The sequence below is a fragment of the Chanos chanos genome, chromosome 3 (assembly GCF_902362185.1).
Source record: "Chanos chanos chromosome 3, fChaCha1.1, whole genome shotgun sequence".
In the NCBI taxonomy this organism is placed as follows: domain Eukaryota; kingdom Metazoa; phylum Chordata; class Actinopteri; order Gonorynchiformes; family Chanidae; genus Chanos; species Chanos chanos.
The window spans coordinates 27514524-27530561 of record NC_044497.1 but is presented as its reverse complement, the minus strand read 5'-3'; the positions used below and the strand labels follow the sequence as shown (position 1 = coordinate 27530561).

Sequence of the window (16038 nt, the reverse complement as noted above, 5' to 3'; positions counted from 1 at the left end):
GCTGGCAGCCCAGGGAGCAGCCCTGACCCACATACTGCTGTCACACCCCTGGAGACACGCTCTTAGTCCAAGTGTGGGGGTGTGGTGTGTGTGTGTGTGTGTGTGTGTGTGTGTGAGGGAACCAGTAAAACAAAAAATAATGAAGCGAGTGAGGTTGGCACCTTGTCTAGCAGACTTTTTTTTTCATTTCAGACTTTTTTTCCTGACTTGACTGAACAACTGAAACTCAAGTGACCATAAACAGAGTTGAGGTGTTTTTTTAAAGAACAATTAAAAATGTTCAAACCCCCAAATTCCTATATATGATCGCTCTAGCTGAATGCTGAACATGCGTTGTATGAAAAGGTTTAAAACATTATTTGATTTCATACCATATTACTTTTGTACGCATTCGATTATTGAAGAATTCCTGAGTGACTGATCTGCTGAAATACCAAAACACCCAGCCACATACACAACCATACATTCAACACACTCTGAACTAAAATACAGATAAGTCCAATAACCATAAATGAAGTCAAACGGATTACAAAACCAACATTTCAGAGGGGTCCACAGTGGTTCCGCTGGGCCAAACAGAATTTATTTGGGCAGTTTTGTTTGATAACTTCAATAGTGTGCTGAAACAATAAATACATTGCATTTCTGGAAAACAGGCATTTCATAAACATGTCCATTAATGGCTGTCAATCATTTTCTTGGACCATCATTGTTTTTCAAATATCGAACATGCCACTGGTCCTGCAGAATAATACTAAACAATCTGTGTACATGTTCACCACTTCAAAGCATCTATTTCATTTTACATCAATACATGTAAAATTATTCATATATCTTCATTTTTGTAATAGGAGAAAATGTCATAAATTAAACATAAATAAAGCTTAAATAAGATGAAAACATGTTTTAACATCATAACCGTAAGGCCACAGAACCCACATTAGAAGCAGATTAGACCAAGTAAAATATTCCATCATTCTCTAGAGTAACATCCTTGATTACGACTTCGTGTATTATCAGTTAAAGAGCACAACAACTTCTCATGAACAGGATTATTAAGTTTTTGGTGGCATATAATAAATGTGTTCATCCACTCACTCATCTAAAAACTTTAGTTTACCTAAATAATATTAAATTGCTTTGTTTAATATTAGCTGAGTTGCTGTGGGAGACAGAGTCAGATGGAATGCTAATCTGCTGGATGTATTGATGGACAGATGAGTAGGTGGATGGACAAATGAATGGACTAACAGACTGACAGACAAGAGAGCAAATGAAGAGATGAACAAAGAGACAAATGACAAAAAAGGGGATTGTCAAGTTCCTCTCTTCCAAGTAAACATCACTGCTTTAATGTTTGGTCGATATTCAGTTTTTCAATAGATTCCCAGTACAGGGAACATAAATAATTAACATATTATATTATAACTTGATAATTTACAGGAAATCCTTTCATCTGGAGCTTCAAACAAAAGATATTCATATGGCAAAATGTAGCAAATACTTTACTAACACAAACAGTACACTCAAACACACACACACACACACACACAATCATTCAAACATGAACAATTCTGAGTGGTTGTACATGTACGTTACCTAGTACTAAACAGCTGAACCTCATCACAACATAATGTAACAAAAAATATATATAAATGCACTGTATCTAAGCTCTGATATAAATAATATGTACAGCAAATACTTTACACCATTGAGCAACACCATTGAGTGAGCCAAGCAACATGCTAAGCTCTTACGGTTCATCCACAACACTTGTTGAACACATGCAGTGTAAGGAAAGGGGGAGGAGGGCGGACAAACACAAGACCTGAGCAAGCGTCCATCCAGCATGAGAATGAACCTATACTACCACATAAAGAAGCCACATAGTCATGCAAGAGTAGAGAAAACACATGAAGTGCATAAACAGGATGTAGTTTCCTAGTTAGTGAGCTGTCAGAACTACATAAGGTATGTTTTTTTTTTTTTATTTAACCACACTGTACAGAAACACATGCAAGGGCAAGCGAACCAAAACTACTGGGCTAGTCACCTATTCTCCCAAAGACAACTTTAAAAAGCTTTAAGGACACCGAGGTCATCACAATAACAAAAAAGTGACAACAGAAGGTAACGCTCATGCAGTCTAAGGTTCTACATCCACTGTCTATTACACCAGTGCCACCGCGTAGCAGCCATGGTCTGAAGCCTTGCTATTATGCCAATAACCTCACTGTAAAATCTTCAGGACAGCATCACAGCAAAAACATAAAATATAATCAAATAAATCAAACGTTTGACAGAACAATATTAGAACTTATAAAAAAAATTCTAAAACACAGGTCGATCTCTGAGATTCCTCAACAGTTTAAAAGCTGTGCTGGGACTTTCAGAGAAAACTACTCCTGTGTTCATTCGCTGCACTTATAACTTTTGAAAACTTCAGCCCACAAAGTTCTCAGCCACTAATACGTTTTTTTATGACAGTTTAAATGACCTGCATTTAACAATAATTACAATATGCCACAGTAGCACTTGTACATTAACCATTCTGTTCATTCTCAATTAGTGTTTTAATAAATTTAGAGACTTGGGACAGGAGAATGTCATCTCCCAAATGTGGATTCTGAAATTATTTCAATTCCTGCAAACAGGGAATGATGAGAAAGTTCTGAATATGCATAAAACTACTTAATTTCTCCCATTTTTTTTCTGTCATTGCAGAATATTGAAAATGAACTAGCAGTATCACAAGTGACATTTCAAGGACAAGAAAAAACATTGCGGAGTGGAGGGAATGTCGAGTTAATTCCGGGATAGCCACTGCTCTCCAGTCATTAGCATGTAAACAGAATGAAAGAAACTCCAAACATTGGCTCTCTCCCTGACGAGCTGTAGCTCAGGTGCTTCTCGCACACTCTCCCGGGACCCGCATGCGCTCATTTCTTATTCTTGAGCTGGTTGGCCAGCCAGTCCAGGCCTTCGTAAAGCCCGTCACCGCTGGTAGCACAGGTAGCCTGGATGTACCAGTTACGGTGGCGCAGCGAGTGAAGGCCAAGTTTATCCGTGATCTCGGCAGCATTCATGGCGTTGGGCAGGTCCTACAGAACAAGAGTAGAGTCAGAGAGAGAGAGTGAGATGGACAGAAAAAAATATGCTGTAAAAGAGAGGCCTTTGGTGCAGCACTGGGATCAATTTGGTCAAAGATTAAAAAAAAAAATGAAAACAGAAAACAATTGGGGTTTTTTTTTATAAAGAAGTGATGCACGTTTTTCAAGCTAAACGAAAGAGGGTTATAAAAACAAAGAAGAGTGTGAGACAAGGACAGGGTAAGACATACAAATGTCATCTGACTGAAGTAAATACTGTGAAGTAGCACAGTATAGTTATGTGAAAAAGCACACTGTGGGATGTAGGTATTTATGCCTGTAGGTGTCTATAGGCATGAAAGTCAAGCAGGTGAGTCTGAGACACTGTCTTGCCTGTTTGTTGGCAAAGACGAGCAGCACAGCATCTCTCAGCTCGTCCTCAGCCAGCATCCTCATCAGCTCCTCTCTGGCCTCGTTCACCCGCTCACGATCATTACTGTCCACCACGAATATCAGACCTGCATACACGCGAGAGACAAGCCAAAACCTGGAGGTTATACAGATCACCACCATATGTAACCTTCAAAACTATATCTGACACTGTTAGTGAGTCAAATCACTAATCAAAAGCATCTGACATTTTAGACGAAAAGAACAAGGAACAATGCTTGAGAGGAACTGAAACATACACTCGTGGTGTACTAATTGGTATATTAATAGGCGGTACATCACGATTGAATTCTTCTATCTCTATAAATCAAACTTTTTCTTATCCAGATAATCCTACATTTTGGACAACCTGTGGTTAAGAGCACTGGTTTTTATTATTCCCACGGCTCATGAGCCACATATTAAAAGGTTGACTCAGAGCGGCTCTCTTGACGATTCAAGGCTGATGTGTGCTTCCCAGGATTGAGTCATTTCAGCGCCTGGAGTTTCTCAGCATCAATGAGATCATCACACGGCGTTTGTCGCAAAAACCCTACGCTCGCGGCCTAATTGACTGCACTTCACTCACCCTGGGTGTTCTGGAAATAGTGCCTCCACAGGGGCCTGATCTTGTCCTGGCCGCCCACATCCCACACAGTGAAGCTGATATTTTTGTACTCCACCGTCTCCACATTGAACCCTGAGCCAGGACAGAAAACCAGTGAAGCAAGTTGCATTGTTGGCAAAGCCTTGTGTGTATTTTAAAGGATGCATTTTATCACAAATGCTCACAAAAGCTAATTTATATCTGGATGGAGGTCATTGCATGAGTATACTCTGTACCAATAGTGGGAATGGTTGTTACTATCTCTCCGAGTTTCAGTTTGTACAGGATTGTTGTTTTCCCAGCGGCATCCAGGCCAACCATCAAAATCCGCATCTCCTTTTTCCCAATAAGACTCTTCAAGAGGTTGCCAAAAATGTTCCCCATGGTAGCTGGCTAGCTTCTTCTAGCTGTGGACAGAGGAACAGTCTGGGCTTCACTAAATTATCGGGCACTAGTGAGTAGTTTGCATTTGAACATTTAACATGATTTCAGTGAATACCACAAAGACTCATAATAAAAACTCCCTAGCTTACCATGATTTTTTTATCTAACAGTCCCAAGACTTGTCATAAAAAGTGCTAATCCTGACAAAGAGTACCTCTCATTCTTTACTGGTTTTGTATTTTTCTTTAACTTGCCACAAATTCCTGCAGCTTCAAAAACTTTTATTCTTGATTTTTAAGATTCTTGAACTGATTTTTAAGATTCTGGAACCTGTACTTCATCCGTTGTTGCATTGGTCAGTTGTAGAATTTGACTCAATAGAACCCAAATCCAACCACAACTGAAACTGCTTAATTGCGCAGAATGTCCTTTAAGCTTCACTGCAGCTGAAACAACTTGAACATTAACAGTAAGAATTTAAATCACAGGTATCATATTTCATAAACTAAAGTTCCATCACCACTTCCATTGCACTGGGCTCAGAGCCATGCCTCATTTTACCCCTATTCTTCCTCTTCCAGTTTCACAGACTGAGTGCAGAGCAATTTGAGCAGTCACCTCGAAAACAGAACCACAAAAATGGGCATTACATACACCGCAACATTTACAGTAATTCAGAGCATTAACACCTCCTTATGACCACAAACCAGCTAAGAGGCAAACTAAGAGAGCACACTTCACACCTCTGCAGGCCGTTGTCCTTCATGTAGCCAAGTCTGAAAATAAGCACGGAGACCTGCCACAGAGGTGTAACTTTTGGTTATGCAAAACACTGGTGGTGGCTGTGGAAGGAAATTATGTTTTTCTTTTTTTTCTTTTTTTTTTTTTTATTAAATTGATTTAAATGTAGTTAAAAAGAATATCCAATACAATCACCTAGGCACTTACAACAGCTGAGAGCAAGTGTCAGGCTATCCCAGTTAAATGAATAACATTAGTTCATGGGTGAACAAAATGAAAAGTGACAAAAGCATCTTTCTTCTTTAGTCCAGAACTTGACAACATTTACGTAAGTAAAGTACAGCATGTCACATCACTAAGACAACGGAGGAAAAATATTCAGCACTCACAGACTTACGCAAGATCACACATTATCTCTGCCCCCCCCCTTAGCAACAACTTTATTGGTGACATTAGAAGAACATCAGAGCTGTTGGACTGGCTGGACTGAGTCAGTACTTTGTCGAAATATTGTGTGGCATCATCAAAATTATCATTTTCTGAATCAGCCCTCAGAAGAACACAATACATAGCAAATGCAGTGTGCTCACTGGTGTAGTCTAAACACTAGGCAGACACTACGTATAGGAAATATATAACAAACTCACATTTCTCCATTATACGCAAAAAAATAGAAATATCTTTAATTTGCTTTTATATTTTGTATATTTGACTTCGGTGGCGAACGACTGTAATTTTACCTGTAAAAGCTGGTAGATTCACAGGATGACCTGACAATTAACGGACTTCCTTTCGCTGGAGAAGGGAAATCTCTACAAAAGAAGGCATGTCATTTGGCAGGTGAGTATCAACCTAGGCGCTTCCCCCCTTTCATTCCAAGTGACGTAGACTTCAACAAACTGCGTTCCATAGAGATAAATAATTTGTAGAAAAAAATACGACGGTGTCTTGATTTTACCGTGGAACACAATCCTGAAAACTATGTAAATGAATGGGTATCCTTGAACAGGAATAATTACGTAGGTTATGTCAGCCCACACAGCGGGCAGATTGTGATGGGTAGATGTTATTCTACCGATGCGCTCCGATAGATGTAACTGACGAAACACGAGCATATCTCAATATATACTTACGCTTTCATCGATTAAATTGGACATGGTGTATGCTCCATGAATACGATGGCAACTATTATCAGCAAAACAATTTTCACGTTTTCCACAGTCACGACAACTGACAATTGAGGCAGCTGACAACATGGCCTACATATTCACGTCTTGAAAAATACACCAAGAACAGCTTTTACACCCGTGTTATTGTATACAGTAGGTTGTCATTTATCTTTACTTGGATAACTTTCGTAAGGTTATTTTATTTTCCATTTTCCCCATTTCCACTGCATCCTTACTTACCTCTGACGGTGACGCCGGACAATTTCAGTCAAGTCACAAGGCGACACTCTCGCGATATGTGCTACAAAACGTGTATAAATCTGGGTTGTTTTGGGATCTCGCGAGATTATTCTTACGACTAACAGAATCCATTCAAATGGTTTCCGACGCAACGGTTTGCTTTCATATAGTACGCATAAGTCAATGGTATTGGCTTCCGTGGTGCCAGGATGTGTCAGATGTGTAACAATGTAATAAGGTAGCAAGCTGAAACTAACTGTTTCATTTAATTACCTCTGCAGGCTTTTTATAACAAGATGAGAATGTTTCTCAACACTCAGCATTATCAATGTCAAGAATATATGGAGTTACCGATCTGCGATATAGATTTGAATGTCTTTCAAGGCACATTTTTCTATCATGTCTTTGAGTGCTGATTCCTTATACTTGAGGCAAACCCATATTGTAATGAATAATTCAGCCATGAGGGATCCAATGAATAAGTAATCTACAATATGTTGGCAGATTAGAGGATTTGGCAGTCATATTGTGACTGCAGCAAAACAGGCAAAGGAAATTTCTCCTCCAGAGAGGGGGACAGCAGCAGAACTTGCATTGATACTTTAGAGGATGAAATCATAAGGGTCTGAAGAAAGCACAATGACAATGTACATTACAAAGGATATCCATCCAAAGAGAATTTAAAACACTGATCCGGAACACCCCCCCATTTTTTACTTGGGAATTTACTCCTCAGTGCAATAGCTTTCTCAGAAATATATATAAGAATTTAAGAGATGAAAAATAAAATACCAGTGGCAGTTTTTTTCCCTGCCACACACTAAGCAGTTGTAGACTCTGTTTGTGACATGACTGACATATTTGCCCCAAATGGTATGTTGATACATTAGAATTATCTTTCCCTGTGTCACGTCACATGCCTCGTCATCTGTCAGCGGGTTTGTGATGGATGTGTTTATCGATTCAGCGGATGAGGAAAAGAGAAAGAGAGAGCGAAAGAGAGAGAAAAAGAGAGACAGAAAGAGAGAGAGAGAGAGCAGAGCAGATGTTTGCAGCTGCACTCCAGATTATGGGGTGGAGTAGAGAGGGGGAGCATGCTGTGTTTGTGTGTGTTGGGAGTTTGTGGAGGTTACAGGGGGGTTACAGTGGGTAGGGGTGGTGGTATGGAGAACTGGGAGGGGGGGGGGTGAGGGTGGGAGAGAGAGTTATAATTTTAAAGGAGCCTTTCCTCTGAAGTATTTGCCAAAGCGCACCCTAGCAAACACAATCACAAGTCGGGTCGGTTAGGCTTGCAGAACTAATGAGCGCTTGCACGTTGAGGCAAGGGCTTTGATGTTCTGGGTAGCTGGCTCCTTGTGTTTTCTCTCCCCTTTCTCTTTTTCTCCGTGTCCCACATCAAAATGGAAGGGGAGGCTGGACGAGAAGCCCAAAAGCAGATGTTTCCAGCTGTTTCATTTTTTTCATCTCTTTTGATGTGTGTAAGGAAATACAGCATGAATGCGTGTGCTTGCAAATATCAATATATCTATTTATATATCTATCTATGTGTGGTAGCAAAACAAACAATCTTCCTGTCTACTGCCTAGCATCAGAACTTCTATCTGCATTATCCCATTCCTTCTTTCTCTTTAATTTTGCAGAGTCTGGTTGTCATTACTCCAGACTCAGTCAGTGTGTTACTTTGTGTGTGTCAGTGGCTGCACTGAGAGAGACAGAGAGAGAGGGAGAGGGGGAAAGGGGGAGAGAGAGAGAAAGAGAGAGAGTGAGAGAGAGAGATCTAGGGCTGTCCAATCTCTCTGTCTCACACATGGGAGAAACAGCGACAGGAAATTCCCTTTTGAAGCAGCTCCAGGGTGAAATGATAAAGGAATGAAGAAATGCAAACCAGAAATCCAGCACTTTATCATTCCACACCACTCTCTCACTCTGTCTCACTTCTCCTTTACTGTGAGCCATAAATGCTATGAGATGAGAACAGGGAGCAACCACTGGGAAAGTTCCCCTCTCCCTCTCTCTCTCTCTCTCTAACTCCGCTCTGCACTTTTAAACCAATTCACCACTGCAACAAACCACTCTGGTCATGAAAGCCTGGGGTTGTTTGGTTCGTTAAGATATACAGATATGCACTCCGGATACAAAGTACGCATTTACGGGTTCTCACAAGATGGAGATGTTAGCGCTGTGCTAACGCAAGAGCCTGTGTTGAATTAGTAAACAACACAGTAGTCCAGTCTGTGTCAGACACAGATGCACAGACGGGACAAACAGTCCTCCACCGCAGTCTCCCCTGGCTGTCAGCTTTGTACAGCTGATCCTGCTAAGTCGAGCATCATTCCTCCCGTGAATCCTGTCTTCATTTGGAAAATTTATTCCAAAAGGAAATATTATCCCAGTTAACAATTATAGTAGGTCATTCTCTCCATAATTTGCTGAAGAGGGACCAAACCATGTGTTTCTTTTTTTTTTATTTCACTGCAGAAATTAGACTTATTTGTGTCTCCTGGTGAAGTAAGTGAGGCAATAAATGGCTTTTGTTGAAACCAACCACTCGTAACCGAAAAAGATTAAAGCATCTACAGTTGAGGCCAAAGTTGTTTTGACGTTACAATTATTATTAATACACTAAAAAAGAAACATCTTCACAAAACAGAAGTTAAAAAAATAAATGAGACAACCTCAGGAGTATGATTGTAATCATTTCAGCAACTTGCTAAATACAGTTTGATTTGAAAGCCTTAAAGTCTTCCATCATTGCATTAAAGATGTCTGGCATCAAATACTGTACACTGGTTTCCCCATGAAACAAAATGTGTCTGTTTTTAATCTGACCAATAAAATCCATGGGAAGCACAAGTGTTCTCCAATTGGACTCTTTCTCTCCCATTGTTTTATGCCCCAAACCCTCTGATTTGTCATTCATCTGTTGAGCTGCAGGTGAGGTTGAATGTCACGTCTATGTCTACCGCTCAGTTGTCCTAGAGCTGGAAAGATGCCACAAGTGAACTCCCAAAGTTCCAAAAGCTCCAGTTTTCTACATGCTTTGTGTCTGATGGCATGGGTTTCACCATCTAAACAACTTTTAAATGACTCCCTCTCGTAAACGCGCTATGCGACGGCCAAGGCATGAAGACTTCATCAAGTATGCATACTCGGAGATGCAAACATACACAAAACTGTACTTTACGGCAGCGCCTATTCTTTTAAATAATAATTTGTTCCTGCTGTTGTGCCTTGTTTGTGAGAGGAATGCAGATGGCGTTCAGGGTATTTTCATGCTTGAAGAGGCAGAGTCCAAACAGGGAGAAAAAAGACAAATGACATGAGTCACCTCCTCCTCAATCTCTGACTTGGCATTTCAAGAATAACAACAGCAACAGAAAGCAAATGGATCCCAGATGATGGGGGTAAATGAAGAGGAGCGGTAGAGGGAGAAACAAAGAAAGACTTAAAAAAAAAAAAAAAGCGCTCAGTGTGAAAGAGGAGAGTAGACATCATCACCTCCTTAGGATCCATTCTCTCTCTCTCTCTCTCTCTTTCTCTCTCTCTCTTTCTCTCCATCTCCGTCTATTGTCCAGTGGTGAAGGGGTAAAATGGCACCGACTCGTCATTTGCACACATTGACCCACTCCGTGACCCGACACTCTTCGCAGAGCACGTAACAGCACCAGTGGAAGCGGCAGTGGCAGCGTTCGCTCCGCGTCTGCTTCAGGATGTTGTGCCCGCGGCCACAGCACAGCGAGCCGCATCCGTCCATGCTGGGGCTGCTCTTGTTGCAAATGCGTCCCTGTGTGCCCAGGGAGTCCACCGCCGGCTCGCGCTCGCAGAAGTCTGGAGACTTCTCGAAGTAGACGAGCTCGCGCGAGATGCTGCGTCGCCTGCCCCTCCCAGGCCCCGAGCCAGCGGCCAAGGCCACCCGTGGGTTGAAAACGCCGCTGTTCTTGTTCTGAGAGTTGATGAATACGGCGGAGAGAAATTTCTCCCGCAGGAGAGAACCCACCAGCCGGAACTCGGGGGAAACGTACCAGCAAGTTTTGAACTGGCAACTGCCAGAGGTCCCATGGCACTTGCATTTTCTCTTCATGTTGTCAATCACAACCTATATGTGGAAAGAGAAAAAACTCTACATGTCTATATTCATCAGAAGACTTGCAACTTTGATCATGCTCCTGGTGTAGTTCTCATACTTAAAATTGCAGGCTTAACCACGCCTGTTGACAAACAACAAAAGTACCCTTGAATAGCCAAAAATTAGTGAACAGATTTAGGCATATAGATTGATAATTATTGTTAGAAGTGATTGTTGTACCTGTCTGCCAACTCGATTGTTGTGGATCTTCATGCGGGCGTGGATGTCACGGGGAGATCCCCTGCTATCCAACCAATCTCTGGAAAATCGTACGCCAAAGCGGGCATCATGGCTGCAGCCTCCCCACTCCCAGGTCTCTTGCACAGAGGTGACGTCTTCTGGTAAGGGTTTGAGAAGAGAACCAGGGTGTGCGGAGTGGAGACTGGCTGGCAGATCACTGTGTTGAGGGCTGGTGCCTGGTGCTACTCCCACTCCACCCCTCTGCAAGGTCTGCAGCTGGAGCTGGGTGAGCTTAAGGCGGATTTTGTCATCGTCCAAACGACGCTTGGGGTCGCAGCCGCACCCACGCAGTTTACCCAGACTGCAAGCAGATGCCACAGAGTGTGCCACTCCTGCTGCCAGCAGAGACTGAATGAAGGCGCTCTCTCTGAAACCTGAGGGAGAGAGAACATCTGCTTCAGTGACCATACGATCAACTGACTGCATCGAGCTACAGTGTAAAAACACTGTATAAAAAAGATAGCAAGTAACTCAAATAACTCAATAAAAATTGATATGTCTCTGTCTGTCTGCCAGTCTGTCTGTACTCCTGTCTGTCTGCCTTATGCTGCCAACACAGCAACTCATGCACCACATTGAATCACATTCTCATATGGAAACTGAGTCATCAACATGTCTAATTATGACACTGATAAATACAATGTGTTAGAAGCGTTTTGGACATGCTCAGCCAATGTATATCTAGAAGAGTAGAGAAGGCCAACATTGGTATTGCAGAGGTACATGCTTGCAGATTTTGATACAAACCAATATCTGGAAGCCACTTGGGCTCTTGAGAATATGGAACCTGAGTATTTCAATATTTCAGTTTTCTTCCCTGCAAGGTTAACTTACTCAGCAAATAAGCCAGATACTACCAGTAGCCATGTCAACTGAGGAGGTTAATCTTGACTTAACCCCACAGCACAGCAATGCTTCACTGGTCCCCTCTGCCCATAACTCACCCCTGTTCAGGATGATGCTCTGATGGGGCAGTTTCCCATGGCTCTCCAATGAGGAGCAGTTCCAGCGCTGATCACGGAGTTGGTGCTGGCATTCGTGAATAGCAACCTGAATGCCCTGCAGGGCTGAGGCCGTGACATCCGGGCTGCGAACACACAGACGCATCTGTCGTTTGCTTAAGCCTGCCAGCCGTAAACACACCGCACTGGGGGTCAACACTGGCTCTCCTGCCACCTTCAGGCCAAGAATGTCATTGCATAATACCCTGTGGGAAGGCAGGAGGGAAATAATTAATTACACTGGGCATCATATCTTCATATGAAAAGGCAAAGGTTGCCAACACATCACTTTGGTTATTTCAGTCTATTCATACATGGCTAGGTGTGTGGTAGATAAACAGTAAGGACCTACTGAAATTAAGCCAAAACAATTTCGTTCCTTTCAGTCAATATCTCTGTTTTACAGTTATGTTTTCTTTAGGGGTGATGCACTCCTTTCTGTGAATTAACCATGAATTAAATTTAGAGATAATCAAATCTTTGATTTTAAATATTTGTGCAACAAATATTTAAATATGAAGAACTGTTTCAATCAAACTGTCAAAAAAGAGCTGAACTGTGTTAAATGTCTTTTTTGTGTTCTTGGTGGAATAGGTTGAATGGATAAATAGAAAAAAATAAATTCTGAATGATCTAAATTAGACTTGACAAAATTGCTGTAATTTGTGTCTTAAAGCATTAACCTGAGCACAATAAATACTGAAAACTCCAATACAGTATTAATTGTGAATATCTATCTTTTTCCCATTATTTTCAGACTCGTATTCTCAGGATACATGGAAAAGGTCATGACCCTAAAGCTTACAAACAAACTAACTTACATTCCAAAGCCTTGTCTTATTTCTGTAAAACTACGGCTCAGCTGAAAAGGCCTTTGGAAAGTGATGTGTCCAAAGCATAATATTGTTATTAGTGAAAAATTGTAGCCGTTGACAGTTGGAGCAGTGCGTACAGAAAAGCTTGTTTCTAACACATAGTTATCCGACTCACACATAACGAGTGGTTTTGATTAACGTGTGTGCCTCTGTGCGAGTCCAGAATCTACAGTGTTTCAATTGCGACTGAAAACATCACATGGGATGTTTTAGTATCCATGTTTATGCTGGGGGGCAATAGAAGTGACAATATGAAAGGACATAGAGTTGAAACTAAGGGTAAATGCTGAATTAGCAGCTGAAACCGTTACAATTAGTACAGACCGTAATCGCATTAAGACCGATTATAGTCAAAAACTGATATTTGGCAGAAGACATTTCAGTTATGAGAACAACCTATTCGTCTGTCTGCGCCCGTCTACAACAATTAATAGTTTGTTCTTTTTTTCTTTCTGTATGTTCCACATCACAAGTTAAAATCGAACAGAGTCAAGACTCCTCTTTCTTTGAAGATGCAATACCTCCGTACTTACGTGATCGCAGGTGACAGAAGTGCCGCGGCTAAAATCAGGACTCGTTCCCAGCGGTGTTTATGTGATATCTCCATTTTGTTAAGCGCTTTTCCTGACGTGTCATTAATACACCGGTGTAATAGTCGCTTCAACAATGAATTAGAAAGACGAGCACTTACAATCGTTTCTGTGAAGAGCAGGCGCAAAGTAAAGAGCAGGCTAGTTGGCTTGTGAGCGTGTAACCGAGGAGGAGGGGGTAAACTGAGGGTGGGCAAACACCGCCTCAGGCGGTTGTTTTCAGAGTAGATGCAGTGAAGAAAGTCAAAAATGATAAATTGATAGTGACTTAAGTCTGACACATGTATTGAAAACGATTTCTCTGCCCTTCGCTCAACTACCAACAACATTCATCTTGGCTGAGCTGGTATCATCACTATGAAAAATTGATTCGATCATACTGTTCTCAAGACGTCATCGAACCAAAATTAAAATCATATCGTGTTCCCTGTATCAGTTTCACTTGCTGAAATTTGATCAGGTGACAATATAAATTGATTATGGAACAAAGGGAATGCGAAATGGTAAGTATATTTTGGGGATGAAATGCTGAAACTATGCTATTTTCTTGGTAAATCACTTAGATTTATTGGTCTTAGTTGTTGAACTGCGGGACAGCAGCAGGCAGGCGTACAGCTCTCCTCACTGGAACAATACTCAGCCCGATCATGTGCATGATCATGTGTTCACCCATCCTCCCCTCAAGAACCAACTGTCATCCAGAGTGAGTGACACTTAGACTTAATTGCAACTTATAGAGGGTCTTCAAAAAAATCTAACGGCACTCTAAACCCAAAATAGATTATTAGAGCGAGTAGTGCTACTTTAAATGTTCTTTTTTTGTTTTGGTTTTTTTTTTTTGCACCTTTTTGGCCTCAAGGTAGGTTCACTAGGGTCTAGAAAAAGATTTTGTGTGGTCGATCAGAGCTGCGAGTTACCAAAACAAAGCTAATGGCGTTTGGTCACATAATATTGTACTGCAATCTGCTGAAACCAGTGGCAAAATTACATTCATACCTTAAATCCCTTCCTTTCATAATTATTTGGTGTAAGACTCGGGGGCTACATTTAAAACCTTAATGCACATGTGTCAGCAAAACTGAAATGTGTACAGAAATCTAATCATTTTATGACTGTTTAAAGAGATATTTCGCGCTTCAGAAACACCGTTAAATAAAGCAATTTTTTTGGCCAGGAAAAATATTTTGGTGTATGTTGTCCCGGGTGTGGTATATTTCGAACTCAGTTCTTGACATTTTGACGCAACAGATTAGTGTGTATAACTGTCGTAGGCCTGAACATCCAACGTCGTCGCTCACGAGGTGATACATTTTCACCGACTCTTAAGTGAACAGAGTCGCATTGAACTCATAGGCCATATTTGGAAGAGATTAATGTCCTTACATATTTTGCCTATTGTATTTATGTACCCGTACGTGTGGATGCATGCTTATAAGAGAATAAGAGAACATTCGTTTGCACGTGTTATATACAGATATTCAGTTACGCATTTTAGACTATACCACAAAACGCTGTACTCGTTTCACAAAATTGAGTTAAAACCTCACATAACCGCCACTTACATGAGCTACTGACAAGCAATCCTTCTTTTAATCTCTTCTATTCCGATCTCTAAGCTCTGGCAATGAAAAGTGCATTAGCATTTCGCTATGGCATGTATATCTAAGTGGCTTAAAAAGTGATTTGAAGTTGATTTGTATATAAAAGGCATCCCTTTAACCGGATTGCCACTAATCTGCTCTGCGTTGCATGACTGCTTCAGGAAACCCGTTTAAGCACCTTCGGGAGCTGAGAAAAGGCGCAGGATAGCACTTATTAAAACCCCTCAACAAAAGCGCACTTCCTATAGCTGCCAATTGCTTTAAACCGTTGAAAACACGTAACTACGAGCGCACGAGTGTGTGTGCCCCTGTGTGTGTGTGTGTGTGTGTGTGTAAGAGAGAGAGACAGAGAGAGAGAGAGAACCCCATACTGTAAAATGCGTATAACATTAAACAGCCTCGAAGAACATGGTTGCACACTCTACTGTGATTTGGCCCCAAGAGCGGTCCATTGTGCACGAGTTTAGATAGATAAATTGATGGCAATAGTGCAGTCGGGCTCGTGCCACAGCTCAACTGGCCATATGCGTTCGAGGGAGGTCTGTTGTCCAGATGTTGGAACTTTTTTTTTTTATCTCGATTTAGCTCTCTTTTCTCTTGATGTCACCATTTCAACCTTTTTTTCCAACAAACAATTTAAATCACTCAGTAAAATCGTCGTTTCATTCGAAAACTAATGTATGTCCACGTTATGATATAGCTTAATCTGTTTTTATTTAGTACTTTTACCATTTTAATCTCTTGCACTCACTATTATCTCACTGTTTGGCGCCCATAGACTCTTCACTGCAATATTTGTAAAATCTACTCGAGGCGCACACGTTTGACAAAAAGCAGATAGAGAAGAATTGTGTTTATTATTCAATTGGAAGAATGATGGGTGAATGGAGAATTGAGGGATATTAGTTTGGATCTATGAAAACATCGTTTTTTAAGTCTGAGTGAG

General features: G+C 41.2%; 2 protein-coding genes across 3 annotated transcripts; both read right to left on the bottom strand.

Moving 5' to 3' along the window:
• Window positions 1-2939: 2939 nt before the first annotated feature.
• Window positions 2940-8591, bottom strand: arf3a (ADP-ribosylation factor 3a). Of its 2 annotated transcripts, XM_030770131.1 has the most exons (5): window positions 8577-8591; window positions 4362-4461; window positions 4108-4218; window positions 3483-3607; window positions 2940-3101 (listed from the first exon to the last, which is right to left on the bottom strand). In XM_030770131.1, the coding sequence occupies exons 2-5, from the start codon at window positions 4456-4458 to the stop codon at window positions 2940-2942; spliced, it is 495 nt and encodes a 164-aa protein (XP_030625991.1). In that variant the 5' UTR covers window positions 4459-4461; window positions 8577-8591. The 2 variants fall into 2 exon arrangements, with proteins under 2 accessions (XP_030625991.1, XP_030625990.1); XM_030770130.1 differs by lacking the exon at window positions 8577-8591 and having other exon boundaries at window positions 4362-4509.
• Window positions 8592-10263: 1672 nt separating this feature from the next.
• wnt10b (wingless-type MMTV integration site family, member 10b) lies at window positions 10264-13508 on the bottom strand. Its single transcript, XM_030769675.1, has 4 exons — window positions 13435-13508; window positions 11970-12232; window positions 10966-11399; window positions 10264-10755 (listed from the first exon to the last, which is right to left on the bottom strand). The coding sequence occupies exons 1-4, from the start codon at window positions 13506-13508 to the stop codon at window positions 10264-10266; spliced, it is 1263 nt and encodes a 420-aa protein (XP_030625535.1).
• Window positions 13509-16038: the final 2530 nt, after the last annotated feature.